The sequence below is a fragment of the Limanda limanda genome, chromosome 13 (assembly GCF_963576545.1).
Source record: "Limanda limanda chromosome 13, fLimLim1.1, whole genome shotgun sequence".
In the NCBI taxonomy this organism is placed as follows: domain Eukaryota; kingdom Metazoa; phylum Chordata; class Actinopteri; order Pleuronectiformes; family Pleuronectidae; genus Limanda; species Limanda limanda.
Window position 1 is genome coordinate 2,891,256 of NC_083648.1, and position 15,306 is coordinate 2,906,561.

General features: G+C 43.2%; 2 protein-coding genes across 2 annotated transcripts; both read right to left on the reverse strand.

The window, feature by feature from the left end:
• Window positions 1-86: 86 nt before the first annotated feature.
• LOC133017784 (ribonuclease inhibitor-like) lies at window positions 87-2,721 on the reverse strand. Its single transcript, XM_061083973.1, has 3 exons — window positions 2,081-2,721; window positions 1,517-1,690; window positions 87-312 (listed from the first exon to the last, which is right to left on the reverse strand). Exons 1-3 carry the CDS (start codon window positions 2,332-2,334, stop codon window positions 126-128), a joined length of 615 nt encoding a protein of 204 aa, XP_060939956.1. The 5' UTR covers window positions 2,335-2,721; the 3' UTR covers window positions 87-125.
• LOC133018200 (protein NLRC3-like) lies at window positions 2,488-8,743 on the reverse strand. Its single transcript, XM_061084518.1, has 6 exons — window positions 8,736-8,743; window positions 8,356-8,469; window positions 7,702-7,904; window positions 5,103-7,488; window positions 2,819-2,964; window positions 2,488-2,504 (listed from the first exon to the last, which is right to left on the reverse strand). Exons 1-6 carry the CDS (start codon window positions 8,741-8,743, stop codon window positions 2,488-2,490), a joined length of 2,874 nt encoding a protein of 957 aa, XP_060940501.1.
• Window positions 8,744-15,306: the final 6,563 nt, after the last annotated feature.

The window sequence follows — 15,306 nt, forward strand, 5'->3', positions numbered from 1 at the left end:
ATGTCACAGATTAATTAATGAATAGATTCAAGTTATGTTTGAAGAAGAATTATATTAAATTTTAATAAAGTGAGATAAATTGTGTATAAATGCTGTTTTATAGATATGATATCTACAAAAGTCAGTCAGTGAACTGACCTCAGAGTCTCCAGTCGACAGGTTGGACTCTGTAGAAAACCACACAGCTCCTTCACTCCTGAGTCCCGCAGGTTGGTTCCACTCAGATCCAGTTTTCTCAGATGAGAGGGGTTTGACTTCAGAGCTGAAGCCAGAGAAGAACAGCTGATCTCTGTCAGACTGCAGCCATTCAGCCTGGATAAAGAATCAAACTTAACTGTAAATTAAACTGAGTTCATGTGTGAAAATACAGGACTTTGACTAAACATCACTGTCTCTGTTTTCAGACCTGAAGTCTGAGTCAAGTTGTTCTGGACATTTTCTGGAACTTTTCCTGCAGCCTCCTAATAAAGTTTCTGGGTGAGTCCATGTGAGAATAGGATTCAGAGGATTCACAGAGAGCGAGTGGACGTGTTGAGGACACAAACACGTGAGATGGACGTGAAACTGGAAGAACACAAACATCTCAGGATGAAGAAGAGGAGCCGTACACGTAGAAGACGAAGACGTCAACTTGGAAACAACAGCAGATTCCAGATCTTCTGGAAATGAGGACCGACGTCGGTGTGGATGAGCTGTAAACAACAACACTGATCTTTCCACAGCAGGATTTATACTTCATGTCCGGCCTCCTGCTACTCTACAGGCTCCGCCTCCTGCTTCTCTACCCGTTCTTCATATGTGAAAGTCAAACTCCAGAAAATGTCCAGACACTATTTTACAGAGTTCATGACTGAAAACAGCTTGAAAGTCCTCGTGAACTCGGGTTCAGTTGTTTGTAATATGTAACTTCACCACTAGGTGTCTCTAAATATCTTGCTGGACATGTTCAGGAGTCTTACACGTGAACAAGTTGACTGCGTTCACATGTACGACACCTGGAGACGTCACCAACTCCTTCACAGTGAACCTGTAACTTAACATAACTTAACGTAACCATGGAGATATGTGTTTTGGCTCCGCCCCTCGTCTGAATGTTCCCACATGTTCCTGTTGCTGTGAACGAGCCTGACTCTGTCCTTAGCGCTCATTCTACAAACATCTCTCAGCTCAGTATCAGTGTTCACTGTTAGGAACACATGTTCTGACCTTTGACCTTAAAGCTCCAGTGTGGAAGATTCAGGTGAAAGGATCCATTGTTAGAAACTGAAGAGAAAAGAATCCTAGAGATGTTTTCACTAGTTTCATCTGAATTGTACCAATTGTTGTTTTCTTTCATTTAATTTATAATGAGACATTTATATTTATATACTTTAAATTAACAAAATTAACCTTTTGAGTTTCTATTACAACTGAAACTACCACAAGGGGGGGGTTTCAGCTGCAACATGACACTTCACCACTAGATGTCACTACATTCTACACACTGAACCTTTAACATTAAAACATGATGTCTGACCTCAGAGTCTCCAGTCGACAGGTTGGACTCTGTAGAAAACCACACAGCTCCTTCACTGCTGAATCCTGCAGGTTGTTGTAACTCAGATCCAGTTTTCTCAGATGAGAGGGGTTTGACCTCAGAGCTGAAGCCAGAGAAGAACAGCTGATCTCTGACAGACTGCAGCTGTCCAGCCTGGATAAAGAATAAAACGTAACTGTAAATTAAACTTACAATTAAAAAGTTCATGTGTGAAAATAACAGACACATATTCATATCATCACAGACTCATAACATGGAAGATAAATATGAAATCAGACATGTTGGACTAAAAACAAGTCCTGTTTCAGTACAAAGAGATTATTTGGACCCGGTCTTTGTCCTGCAGATCAGTTTAGGAAATCCAGAACTAAACTCAGTGTTTTAACAAGTAGCTGAATATTCATAATGTCACAGATTAACAAATGAATGGATTCAACTTATGTATGGAGAGGAATTATGTTTAATTAGAATTAAATTAGATGAATTGTGTATACTTGCTGTTTTATATATATGAGATCTTCAAAAGTCAGTCAGTGAACTGACCTCAGAGTCTCCAGTCGACAGGTTGGACTCTGTAGAAAACCACACAGCTCCTTCACTCCTGAGTCCTGTAGCCTGTTGCCTCTCAGATCCAGTTCTCTCAGATGAGAGGGGTTTGACCTCAGAGCTGAAGCCAGAGAAGAACAGCTGATCTCTGACAGTCTGCAGTTCTTCAACCTGGATAAAGAAATATGAATATTAGAATGCGTCCTCCTGTTGTTTTGGATCGTCATCATGTCAACACAGACTTTCAACATGCTGCTGACCTCAGTCAAGTCTGTGACCTGAAGATAAATATCAGATCAGACATGTTGGACCATTGTTTCATTCATCAGCTTCTTCTCTGTGTGTTGGTCACTGAGCAGGTTTGCTTAATTAAACACTGTTTAAAGTAGAGACGGCTCCTGAGGTCACTTCCTGTTTGTTTCTATACTTATCAACTGTCCAACGTGTTTCAATAAGAATGTGTCTTATTTTGAAAACCTGAGGAGGACGAGTGCTCGGCCTCAGTCCACATGTTATTTACTGACACTTTCTCAGTGATCAGGAGCAGGTGAGTGCAGGTGAATGGAGTTGATGAGGTGGACGTGACTGACAGGCTGGGTGAGGGACAGATGACTGAGGGACAGTGAGCAGAGCAGAACTGAGACAATTTAAATAAATAATGACCCAATAAGAAAGAAAGTCTGAAAAGTGAAGAAGGATTTAAGGACCTCAGAGTCTCCAGTCGACCGTTTGGACTCTCCAGTCCAGAACTCAGCAGCTTAACTCCTAAATCCTGCATCTCGTTGTTACTCAGATCCAGTTCTCTCAGATGTGAGGGTTCTGACTTCAGAGCTGAGGCCACGACTTCACACTGAGTCTCTGAGAGTCGACAACCACGGAGTCTGTAATTAAAGAAAATATAAAATCTGTGAAACTTAAATCAGAAAACACAACATTCATACAAAACGTGATCATGTGACTCTCACCCTGGTATATCCCCTTTTTGTTAAAAACTCCTCAAGAGAATCCTTTCAGATTTGGTACAAGCGTTCATTCAGACTAACAGAGGAACTCATTCGATTCAGGTGGTCAAAGGTCAAAGGTCAAGGTCACAGAACATGTTCATGGCCTCTTGAACATGATATCTCAAGTCTGTCTTTAGGGGATTTCTTCACATTTTAACTCAAAAATAAAGTGATTAGATTTCAGTGGTCAAAGGTCACAGTGACCTCATGTTATTGTGAAGTCAACATGTCAGGAACCTGGAGGGACGGATACTGCACTGGTTGGTGGTGGAGGACAAACGCAGGGTGGGAACTCTAGTTTGACAAGAAAGAAGAAGAAACTATATTTTCTGCTACTTCAGTTTCAAGGAACCGTCAGTGATTCTCATCCAAAACACTGATTGAGTGATCGTCTCCTCACACTGTGCTAGCTGTTTGATGATATATATATATATGAGGGCTGTCAATAGATTAAAAAAAATTAACTAATTAATCTCACATTTTGAAATTCGTTAATCGCGATTAATCGCGATTAAGAGTTTGTCTTTCTTCTGAAGACTAATTCCTATAAATTAACAAGTAATCACTTCAGACAGCCTGTATTTTACACAATGTTGTGTTTTCAAAGAGGCTCAGGCCTATAACACCTACCTATAAAGTGGCAGCCAGGTCGTTAAATATCATGTCTGATAAATTGTGTAAAAAATAAATAAAAAACCCAGCTGAAAATATTACCAATGTCCTTGGAAAAAATAACACTGCGTCTTTCTTCAGTGAAACATCCAGATTAGGAAGAAAGAAAAAGGTAGAAAAAAATGTGTATTTAAGACACCATTGGTACTGTCATCTTTAACATTGAACAACACACACAACAGCATAACAAGTGGCCTTGGTAAACTGCACTGACATTCAAATCTGTCATGTTAAAGTGCAAAAACTTAAAGTGCAAACAAACATGGAAAACAGGAAGATCTCTGCTACTCTAAAGGTCCCATCGTATGCCCATTTTACCACACTTGATATGGTTCCTTGGGGTCTTAATGAAATGTCTGAAACATATTTTGGTAAAAATACCACAGGGATCATTTAAAACAGCACCCTTTTACCCTGTCTAAAACAGCCCTCCTCAGATTGACCTGTTTTGAGTGCTGGAGACGAAGATACAATCTTGCAACCATATCGTTTTGAACCAGTCAGGTGGACCGAAGCCCGGCTGCTAGAGCCCCAGCGCAGGCCTGCAGTGGGAGCTGGAGCAGTTAGCTCCCACTGGTCATAGCCCACTGCCAATAGCTCCAGTTAGCAGCCTGGTTAGCTCCGGAGCTAGCGCCGCGCAGCGCAGAGTAGTACTACACACACGAACATGCTCACAAACACACACACACACAGTTCGAGGAAGATAAAAAAAAATGCACATGAGAGGACGGAAAGAGTGGAGTTGCCTGCCTGGTTCAAGTAGCTTCTCCAACTTCTCCAGTTTAGCCAGCTCCGGTGAAATCAACATCGAGATGTTGGTCTTGTGCTGAGCCAGGGTGGAAGCAAGCGGACCTTCCTGCTGTCCTTGTGCAGTTTGCTGTGCTTTCATTCAGACGGGACTTATCTTTTGACGGGCTGTATTTGAAGTGCGTCGAGGAATTCCTCCGCACAGTTCTCCGCTGTATATAGCGCCTCTGTTTTTTTTTACTTCCAATGCAAAAGATCTAAATTTCCGTACATTGTCAATAAAATGAGCCGTGACACCCAGGTAATTGTCATTGCTGACTGACATCCAGTGGTCACCGGTGAGGGCGACGCTGGCAGCTTGCTCGAGGAGCTGAATTTTCTTCCGCACACCGGAAGTAAACAAAGTTGCGTTAACTGCAGTAAAATATTTTATCGCATTAATCTCGGGCACATTCATCTCATAGATTAACGCTTTGACTTTGACAGCCCTAATATATATATATAACACAGTATATACAATAACCTCCCTTACACACACACATACACACGACTCATCTCCACTGATTGAACATGTTATTGATCATGTCTGGACTCACCGAGCCTTCCTGCAGTTCCTCACAGCTGGGATCAGTCTCCATCGACCCTGGTCTGATGTGTTGAACTTCTTCAGGTCCAACTCATCCAGAACCTCCTCTGACATCTGCAGCATGTAGGCCAGAGCTGAGCAGTGGATCTCAGAGAGTTCCTCCTCTGATCTGTTCTCTGACGTCAGGAACTGTTTCATCTGCTGATGAACTGAGTGGTCGTTCATCTCAGTCAGACAGTGGAAGATGTTGATGCTTCTGTCAGGAGAAATGTCATCACTCTTCATCTCCTTCAGGTTGTTGATGACTCTCTGGATGATCTCTGGATTGTTCTCTGTCCGACCCAGCAGGCCTCCTAAGACTCTCTGGTTGGACTCCAGACTGAGGCCGTGAAGGAAGCGAACAAACAGGTCCAGATGACCATTTGTACTGGTGAGGGATTTCTCCATGGTTCTCTTCAGGAGGTTATCCAGGGAGAAGGTTCTGTCTGTTTTCCCATATGTTCCCCAGTAGTCGTTGAGTTCTTCTCTGTCCTCATCTGTTTCCGAGTAGTAGTTGGGTTCTTCTGTGTCCTGATCTGTTTCCGAGTAGTAGTTGGGTTCTTCTGTGTCCTGATCTGTTTCCGAGTAGTAGTTGCGTTCTTCTGTGTCCTGATCTGTTTCCGAGTAGTAGTTGCGTTCTTCTGTGTCCTGATCTGTTTCCGAGTAGTAGTTGCGTTCTTCTGTGTCCTGATCTGTTTCCGAGTAGTAGTTGCGTTCTTCTGTGTCCTGATCTGTTTCCGAGTAGTAGTTGCGTTCTTCTGTGTCCTGATCTGTTTCCGAGTAGTAGTTGCGTTCTTCTGTGTCCTGATCTGTTTCCGAGTAGTAGTTGCGTTCTTCTGTGTCCTGATCTGTTTCCGAGTAGTAGTTGCGTTCTTCTGTGTCCTGATCTGTTTCCGAGAAGTAGTTGAGTTCTTCTGTGTCCTGATCTGTTTCCGAGTAGTAGTTGCGTTCTTCTGTGTCCTGATCTGTTTCCGAGAAGTAGTTGAGTTCTTCTGTGTCCTGATCTGTTTCCGAGTAGTAGTTGCGTTCTTCTGTGTCCTCATATATTCCCAAGAAGTTCTTGATTTCTTCTGTGTTCCTCTCGGTGTAACAGTGGAACATGTAGACTGCAGCCAGAAACTCCTGAACGCTCAGATGAACAAAGCAGTAAACTGATTTCTGGAAGATCACACACTCTCTTCTGAAGATCTGTGTACAAACTCCTGAGTACACTGAGGCCTCCATGACATTAAGACCACACTGCTCCAAGTCTTCTTGGTAGAACATGATGTTTCCTTCCTCCAGATGTTCAAACGCCAGCCTCCCCAGCTTCAGCAGAACATCCCTGTCAGCCTCCGTCAGCTGCTGTGGAGTCGTCTCATGTCCCTCACCGTACTTGTTGTTCTTCCTCTTTGTCTGAACCAGCAGGAAGTGTGAGTACAGGTCAGTCAGGGTCTTGGGCAGCTCTCCTCTCTGGTCTGTGGTCAACATGTGCTCCAGAACTGTAGCACTGATCAAGCAGAAGACTGGGATTTGACACATGATGTGGAGGCTCCTGGACGTCTTGATGTGTGAGATGATTCTGCTGCAGAACTTTTTTTTACTGAATCTCCTCCTGAAGTACTCGTCCTTCTGGGCGTCAGTGAAGCCTCGTACTTCTGTGACCCTGTCAACACATGCAGGAGGGATCTGATTGGCCGCCGCAGGTCTGGAGGTTATCCAGACGAGAGCCGAGGGAAGCAGATTCCCCCGGATGAGGTTTGTCAGCAGCACGTTGACTGATGACCTCTGTGTGACCTTAGACACACGCTTCCTGTGGTTGAAGTCCAGAGAAAGTCTGCTTTCATCCAGGCCGTCAAAGATGAACAAAGGTTTACAGACAGTGAGCGTCTCAGCCGTGAGCTTCTGTAACGCTGGATGGAAAACACGGAGCAGCGTGAGGAGACTGTGCTGCTGGTCCTTCACCAGGTTCAGCTCCCTGAACGAAAGCACAGTCAGCAGACCCACATCCTGGTTTTCTAAACCCTCGGCCCAGTCCAGAGTGAACTTCTGCACCGAGAAGGTTTTTCCAACGCCAGCGACGCCGTTGGTCAGGACGACTCTGATGCTGCTCTGCTGGTCAGTGGAGGCTTTAAAGATGTCGTGGCACTTGATGGGAGTGTCGTGGAGGATCTTCTTCTTGGAAGCCGTCTCAAGCTGCCTCACCTCATGTTGAGTATTAACCTCTTCACTCTGTCCCTCTGTGATGTAGAGCTCAGTGTAGATCCTTTTGAGGAGGGTTCTACTTCCTGTTGCATCACTTCCTTCAGTCACATGTTCATATCTCCTCCTCAGACTGAGCTTATGTTTATCTGAAACCTCCTGCAGACCACGATCTGCTGAAAGACAAAAAACAATGTCAGAGACAGAGAATCTGAGAATCTGCTGATTGTTTTCATCAGATACAGAAAAACTACAGAAAATAAAAGCTTTTCTAACGATGTTAAATGTTAATGCTGTAGGAAGGAACAAAATAAAACCACATGTGCTGTTGTCAGAAGTGAAGACATCAGCAGACACATGTACAGTGCTGCTCTGACCGGCTGTCTGACCTCCAGCTCCTGTTCGGGATCTTTGTCCACACTGGGGACAGGAGGAGTCTCCTGAAGAACCAGACTGGTCCCAGTATGAGGTGATGCACTGTCTGCAGAACCAGTGTCCACAGCTGGTGGAAACTGGATCCTTCAGGACGTCCTGACACAAAGCACAGCAGGACGACTGCTCCTCCTCAGAAACATCACTCCTCTTCCTCTCCCTGTGAAGACATTTCCTGATAACTCACATGTCACAGTCACAGGTTGTCATCACTTCTGTCAAGGAGGTTTTGTTTTCACCCAGTATGTTTGTGTGTTGGTTGGTTCGTTAGTGGGATTATAAAGAACCACAGATTACCAGTGAACCTGGTGGAAGGTTGTGGTCTGTGAACCAGATCGGGGGGGGGGGGGGTCCTCTTTGACAGACATGTTCAAAGGACTGATGTTTACCAGTGTGTGGAATTTGGTGCAGATCCAAATCAAAATGAGTCTCTAGTGGATTTCAAAGTGGTTTCATAAGGAGCGTGTTGGTACTTGGTGGAGGTCTGAGCTCTTTGAGTGATTCTGAGAGATTAGTCACCAACTTCAATGAAGCTGTGTCCTAATGCAGGGGCCACACTAGAGGAAACTAGATCCTCTTCAGAGCAGGTCACAGTAGAAACAGTCTCTTACTCTGTGTGTGAAGGTCCAGGTTCATCACTGAAGAATGGAGGAGGTTCTTTGGACTGGTCACTCTTCAGAGACAGACAGCTGGACCCTGGGGACTCTGCTCTCAGTCTCTGGTCCTGACCTCTGCAAACACAAACAAGTTTTTATTCAGAACACATCATTCACTGGTTCATTCTCAGAGGGTTGAGTTTGGAGTTTCACGTTTGTAGCAGGTCTCTTACTTTGTGTGTGAGGGTCCAGGTTCATTACTGAAGAATGGAGGAGGTTCTTTGGACTGGTCACTCTTCAGAGACAGACAGCTGGACCCTGGAGACTCTGCTCTCAGTCTCTGGTCCTGACCTCTGCAAACACAAACAAGTTTTTATTCAGAACACATCATTCACTGGTTCATTCTCAGAGGGTTGAGTTTGGAGCTTCACATGTTTGTAGCAGGTCTCTTACTCTGTGTGTGAGGGTCCAGGTTCATTACTGAAGAATGGAGGAGGTTCTTTAGACTGGTCACTCTTCAGAGACAGACAGCTGGACCCTGGAGACTCTGCTCTCAGTCTCTGGTCCTGACCTCTGCAAACACAAACAAGTTTTTATTCAGAACACATCATTCACTGGTTCATTCTCTGAGGATTGAGTTTGGAGCTTCACATGTTTGTAGCAGGTCTCTTACTTTGTGTGTGAAGGTCCAGGTTCATTACTGAAGAATGGAGGAGGTTCTTTGGACTGGTCACTCTTCAGAGACAGACAGCTGGACCCTGGAGACTCTGCTCTGTCCTCTTCCTCCTCAGAATCACTCATCTTCAGTCTGAGAGGAAAAACACTGTGAGCTGAAAGGAACCAGGACAAACAAGTGTGTCTGTTCACACGCTAGGGCTGCTCAATTAATCGAAATATAATCGTGATTACGATTATTGGGTCAAACGATCTCCAAACTACTATAATCGAGTTGAAACGATTATTATGGCATTTTTTTCTAAAGAGACACGCATTCGCAATTCAGTCTCTCCCCTAAAGCATTCAGCGCGACCCCGCTGACTGGCACTCACTCTCAAGCAGCTGTGAAGAGGAGGAGGCGAGTTCTGTGTGTGGGGACCGGAGGTATTTAAAAAACAGACCGAGTGGAAAATGGCAGAGGGAGGGCAGCCCCGTCTGATCGACAAAAAGTGTAGAAAAAGTTATGTTGTATGGCAGCAGAGCGTCCACTCTACAGCACGCAGCCGCCCAGCTGTTCACATCGGACCGGCGCGGGTCAGCTTGTGATTCTCCGCTTGTTGTTGTATGGAACCCGTTCAATGGGTTCTGGGGTAAATGATGATGGTCCTCATAGCCCCCCCCCCACCCCTCTCTTTCTCTCTCTGTGCTTGTAGTGGGAGGGGGCAGATGGGGACATTTAATATTGAGAGGAAATTTCAAAGTTCTCAGTTACAAAGTGTTTTTATGGAGAGTGTTAATGTTGCCATCATTAAGGGTTTGAATAACCAGGCACCGATATCCTGGTTTCACGGAGGAAAAAGACACGCAGCCATGATCGGTGTTAACCGGAACCGGAAGTGACTGGTACTTCCGGGTAGTCATTAAAAAAAATAATAGCACATATTAATTATCGTTTCAATAATCGTGATTTTGTTTTTGTCCAAAATAATCGTGATTATGATTTTTTCCATAATCGAGCAGCCCTATCGCACGCACGCACGCACGCACGCACGCACGCACGCACACACACACACACACACACACACACACACACACACACACACACACACACACACACACACACACACACACACACACACACACACACACAGGGGGGTCATACTCAAATACACACTAAGAAATGCAGTTATACAACTTTATCTGTTCAATGCACAATATTCCCATAAATATTAATTCATATTTACAGCATCTGTTCAATCTTTATCTTCTCAGTTCAACAATGTTTTGCAGAGTTCTGCTACTGCAGCACAATGTTTTTTTTACAAAGGTTTTCGACTTAAGTATATAGTCATAAATATGAATATTACCTTGTATATAAGTATATATTGATCATTAGTTCTCCAGCTGTCAGTCTCTCACTTCCATTGTGTGTGATAAGGACTGAACTCTGTGTGTGTAGGAGTGAGTCATGTGACCTCAGGAGGCCTCAAGTAGTTTGGAGGCAAATTTAAATCAATCACTCGATTATTCAGCCTGTTGCAGCCATTTTAATTAATTACGCAGAAATTAAATTAATAGAATTTATGTCTCAAAGTTTGCAGGAGTTCAGCTTTTGTACAACTACAATAATTAATTTCCCTTTCATGTAATATTGGTTACTGTCATTTTTAATTACACCAATAAACCTGCATAGCCATAAACAAACGTTGATAAAAAAGTATTTTTGCAACTTGAGCATTTCCTGATCTACACTCAAACCAATCAACTACATTAAAGTTAATGAATACAAGCTTGTAAAAGTTCATGTGTCCTTCAACCCCCTGCCACTAAGAGAAGGAAACTCAACATCTAGTATCATGTTCACGTCATAAAGGCTGGAAATGAATCACAGAACTTTATAGACAGTAACACTGAGAGCACATCAGTCAGCAGCTTGAAGCATCTCCACTCAGTTCTATGGCTTTGTGCCCAAATGAAGGTCAAACACGAGCTCCTCAACTTTATATTCACTTTAAAACTCACAGAAAACCAGCATGAAGTTATATGTGTGTCTGTGTCTGTGTGTGTGTGTGTGTGTGTGTGTGTGTGTGTGTGTGTGTGTGTGTGTGCGTGCGTGCGTGCGTGCGTGCGTGCGTGCGTGCGTGCGTACCTGGCTCTGCAGGTCGATGTTCCTCACACCTCAGCCAGTGAGTCCAGAGCTCTACTGGGATCCACAGTGAAGACTCTCCACTGGTTGGTGACCACTGCTGTAACGTATGATCATGAAAACACGTTCTGTTATTAAACACTTGATGAACAGATGAAGATAAAAAGTGAAACTGTGAGTTCACTCTGTTAATTAGTCCTTTGAAGGCTCTTTGATCCAGACCTGCTGTTCACATCTGTCTCTGGGATCCGATCACATGACGTCTGTCACCAGGTGTGAACTGACAAACTTAGAGTCATGTGATCAGCAGACGGATGCTAACAGCAGGTGTGAGAGTGAGACAGTCAAACTTTCAGAAAGTTGTGTTCACACTCACCTGCTCACTTTCCTTCCTTCTGCTCGTCCAGGATAAATGGAGTCTGACCGCTCCCTGTTCTCAGGCTCCTCCTCCTCCCTGTGGAACCGTTCACTCTTAAAACAACAAGTTCATGAAGATGAACATGTCATGTCAGCAAAGAGCCAGAGTAAACTACTTTCTATGAATACAATAAATATAATAATACTGACTCTGAGTCTGTGACAGTAAAATAATATGAATGAATAATATAAATGTTGCTGAACACTCACCAGCCTCAGACTTCACGTCTTCTCCGTCTGCTCCTTGAAGTTAGAACGAGTCTGAACACTTTCACTTTCACTGGAGGCTCCTCCCCCCTCCGCTCAGCAGTTACTGCTAAAATGGAGGAGGGGGGGGTCACCAGGGGGCGATCAAAACAAATGTAAAAATGAAGATGTGTCCTGAATACAATAATCTGAATTTAATCCAAAAATGAAATCTGTAATATATATTTTGTGCTGTAATGTTTTTAGAGAATATTCAAAATATTTTTAGAACCAGTTTGATTTGAGGTGTTTCTCAGTAAAATTATATTTCAGAGCAAAAGGTCAAAGTGTGAGAAGAGAGTCTGAGTTCACAGATCCGTGTCTGCAGGTTTTCAGGAGGTCGTCGGTTCAGTTCTTTACTCACAGTGAGTGTGTTATTATGCAAAAGTCCAGACGTTCACACCACTTTATGCAAGCTGTCCCCACTAATGTTGCTTCTGCCAATGCTACTCGTTAATTTATGATTCATGCCACTGTAAATAAATTATTTTTATGGAGAGGAGCCGCGTCTGTCTTTTTATTCCCTCAGCTGAGATGTGAACTTTCCTGTGTTATTGTCTCAATTGTTCACGTGGATGATATCAACATGTGCACGTTTAGCTTAATAATAATTTATCTTCATCCACCTAAAAGAGATTTATGATTTTTCATCCTTGTTAAACTGAATGTTGGTTCTGCCTGTGTGTGCAATGCTCTCTTTTCACCAGCAGGAGGAGACAGTATCTGCGAAGATAGAACAACTTTGCTGAGACGCTGTAAAATATAAATATTCTCATAGTTTCTCCTAAAGTTTAATCCTAATATTCTATAATAAACTCAAATATTAATCACATCAATCCATGTGTCAAATATCATGTTTTATATTCTCATATTCAGATACAGTCAGGAAGATAAAGCTTCCAGCAAACAATCAGTCAAGGTCATGAACTTTACTAAGGTCGTGGGTTCACTCCTCCCAAGTCCAAATAAATGTGTAATAACGACTTTACACACATTTACAAGTATAAACTATAATAATAAAGAAGATTAGAAATGACTCGGGACCACAGAATCCACACAGAACTGTTTATTTTAAATATCTAAAATGTTTAGGTTCAATTCGTGTATTGAGCAATGACATAATTTGTATGAGTCGAATCTGTTTGTGTTAAATTGTGTTGTTGCTCTTTACAAACTCGTATCTTCTGACTCACTGAGATGTCGCAGCTTTGGTTCTAATGAATTTCCCTCAGTACGTGTTGTGGACGCTCATTGGTTGATTGAAGCTGCCAATCAAAAACAGACTCTTCTCATTGGCTGTCTGGCCTCCAAGACCATTTTACAACCAGGAGATAGTTGAAAAAGTAAAGATGTATCACTCTGATTTTTATTTCCAGTTTAAATTTAAACTGGGGTGGGGGTTCTTTAATATAATAACATGTGAATCAACTAAATGTATTTATTTCATAATAAGTCACTTCAGATAAATCCTTTTAACCGCTGTAGATATAACTTCCTTGTTTGTTTGTTTATTAGCAGAAACGTCTTCCTCCTCTGGTACTTGTTGCTGTGGACTGAGTCATCTGTGTTATTAGACGATCTTGGTGAATGGGTGCGTTTGTGCAGGATGGGGGGGCGGTGACCACTGCGGTTCTCCTCCAGTTTATCTCCGCCCGGCTCTGACTCCCGGCGGCTCCTCTCGCTCCCCAGTGCGTCTTTATTAATTTTCTTTATATTATTATTATCATAAGGAGCAGCTCTTCCTCTTCCTCTTCCTCCTCTTCCTCCTCCACGCTCCGTGATGGCGGTCGCGAACGCACCGAAGCGGCAGGACACCCGCAAATTCTTCGAGAATTTGGACGGAGCCGGGAAATCCATCGGGGTGCTGACCAGTGGGGGGGATGCTCAAGGTAAAGGGATGCGGGGGCTGCGGGTTCCATTATCGGACCATCCACCTGAAACCCATCTGTTGTTGTGTCAGATTTACACTATGATCACTGGGAGAGAACTGACCTGTCCGATAATGGAGTGAGAGTGAAGTTACACCTCTTCAGAAACAGTTCATTCCTTGTTGTGTTTTATATTGATATCCAATCTATAGTTAGTATATCAAATCTATAATAAATCATATATATGAATATTAATTTCCTCTAATGTTATTAGTAATTGTGATGAATCTGGCTGGTTATGCAACAGATGACGCTCCCTCTCCCTCTTCCAACATGGATGCTGCTTTATTAGTTTGATAGAAAAGATAATAAAACATCTGATACATGAGAAATCTGCAGCGTCACCAGGGAGAATTTCTCTGGAAAATAAAACCGACTCATGCATCCTGCAGCAGCTGCACCCTCACACGCACGATCACCTCCTGCAGGTCGGGGGCGTGCGTGTGTCCACAGTCTGCAGATCACTCCATGCACACTATCTGTAATATATCATCACTTCACATGCACTTTGCTGCAGCTGTGATGGAGATGAGGCTTCCTGCTCTCAGGAATCAGCTGTGGGATGACGTCAGTTATTGATTATTGATTATTAATAGTGACAGAGTGCAGGTGGCAGCGCTGGAACTTTATGTACTTGTCGCATCTCAGTGGAAACATCGTGCATCACAGAGGATGAGTCGTGAGAGGAGCTGGAGTCAAGCTGGAGGAAAAACACACGTTTTCGATGGAGCCTTTCACAGTAAAAGTCGTGAATCCAAGTTTTCCTTGTCGGGCTTTTACTGTGAAGGCGCTTTCCGCTGGCTTCCGGTGTGTCTGCGGCTCACTTCCTTGATGCCTACGTGAGGAGCAGCGAGTATCAGTGATGTAGGAACTGAAACGTCATCATTCAAAAGTGAATTTGCATCATATGAATAATTAATAATCGATATTAAATTGTCCACAACCAGACGCATTGATGCTCAGACTCCAATAATCGTCTGGTTTTATATTATTATAATAATCCTGAAGCATCATCATTTAAATCTGATATTATACCACTTAATTAACCAATAATTCATATTGAAATACAACACATTCTTAGTTTGTAGTTTAACATTATAATAATAACCCAGACGCAGCATCATATGTTTTAACCGTGACACATACAAGCGGTTTATCTGGACACGTGCTGCAGCTGGATTACGTAACGCTGAGCTCCTATAGGACGATTTCTCACAAGCACAGAAACGTTTGTGTGTCGGAGGCAGATCTTCATCAGACAGTTTCCAGACTGAGATCACACATGATCCTCAGAATGAGAGTGATGAACATGATTTCTGCTCATTTGTTAAAACTTGCTTCAACAAAATCGTCATCGTACAGATGTGTTCTTGTTTTGCTTCACTGTGGCGTTTCCAGTTCGTCCGTCATTATCTTGTGAACACAATTTATCCAGAATGCCTCAATGGGTCGTTTTCAAACTCGGTACAAACATTTACTGGGACTCAAACATGAACTGATTAGATTCCAAAGGTCATAGGTCACAGAAAACTAATATGCATAGCCAAAAAACCACACTGGTTGATGAAGGCA

Excerpts from the sequence above, each read along its gene's own strand:
- LOC133017784 (XM_061083973.1), bottom strand. The coding sequence starts at position 2,334 with ATGTTGAAAGTCTGTGTTGACATGATGACGATCCAAAACAACAGGAGG. Across the intron at positions 1,691-2,080 it reads TGTCGACTGGAGACTCTGAG|GCTGGACAGCTGCAGTCTGT; the intron begins GTCAGTTCACTG and ends TTCTTTATCCAG. Across the intron at positions 313-1,516 it reads TGTCGACTGGAGACTCTGAG|GCTGAATGGCTGCAGTCTGA; the intron begins GTCAGACATCAT and ends TTCTTTATCCAG.
- LOC133018200 (XM_061084518.1), bottom strand. Across the intron at positions 7,905-8,355 it reads CCTGGACCTTCACACACAGA|GGAGAGGAAGAGGAGTGATG; the intron begins GTAAGAGACTGT and ends ATGTCTTCACAG. Across the intron at positions 2,965-5,102 it reads AGGAACTGCAGGAAGGCTCG|ACTCCGTGGTTGTCGACTCT; the intron begins GTGAGTCCAGAC and ends CTTTAATTACAG.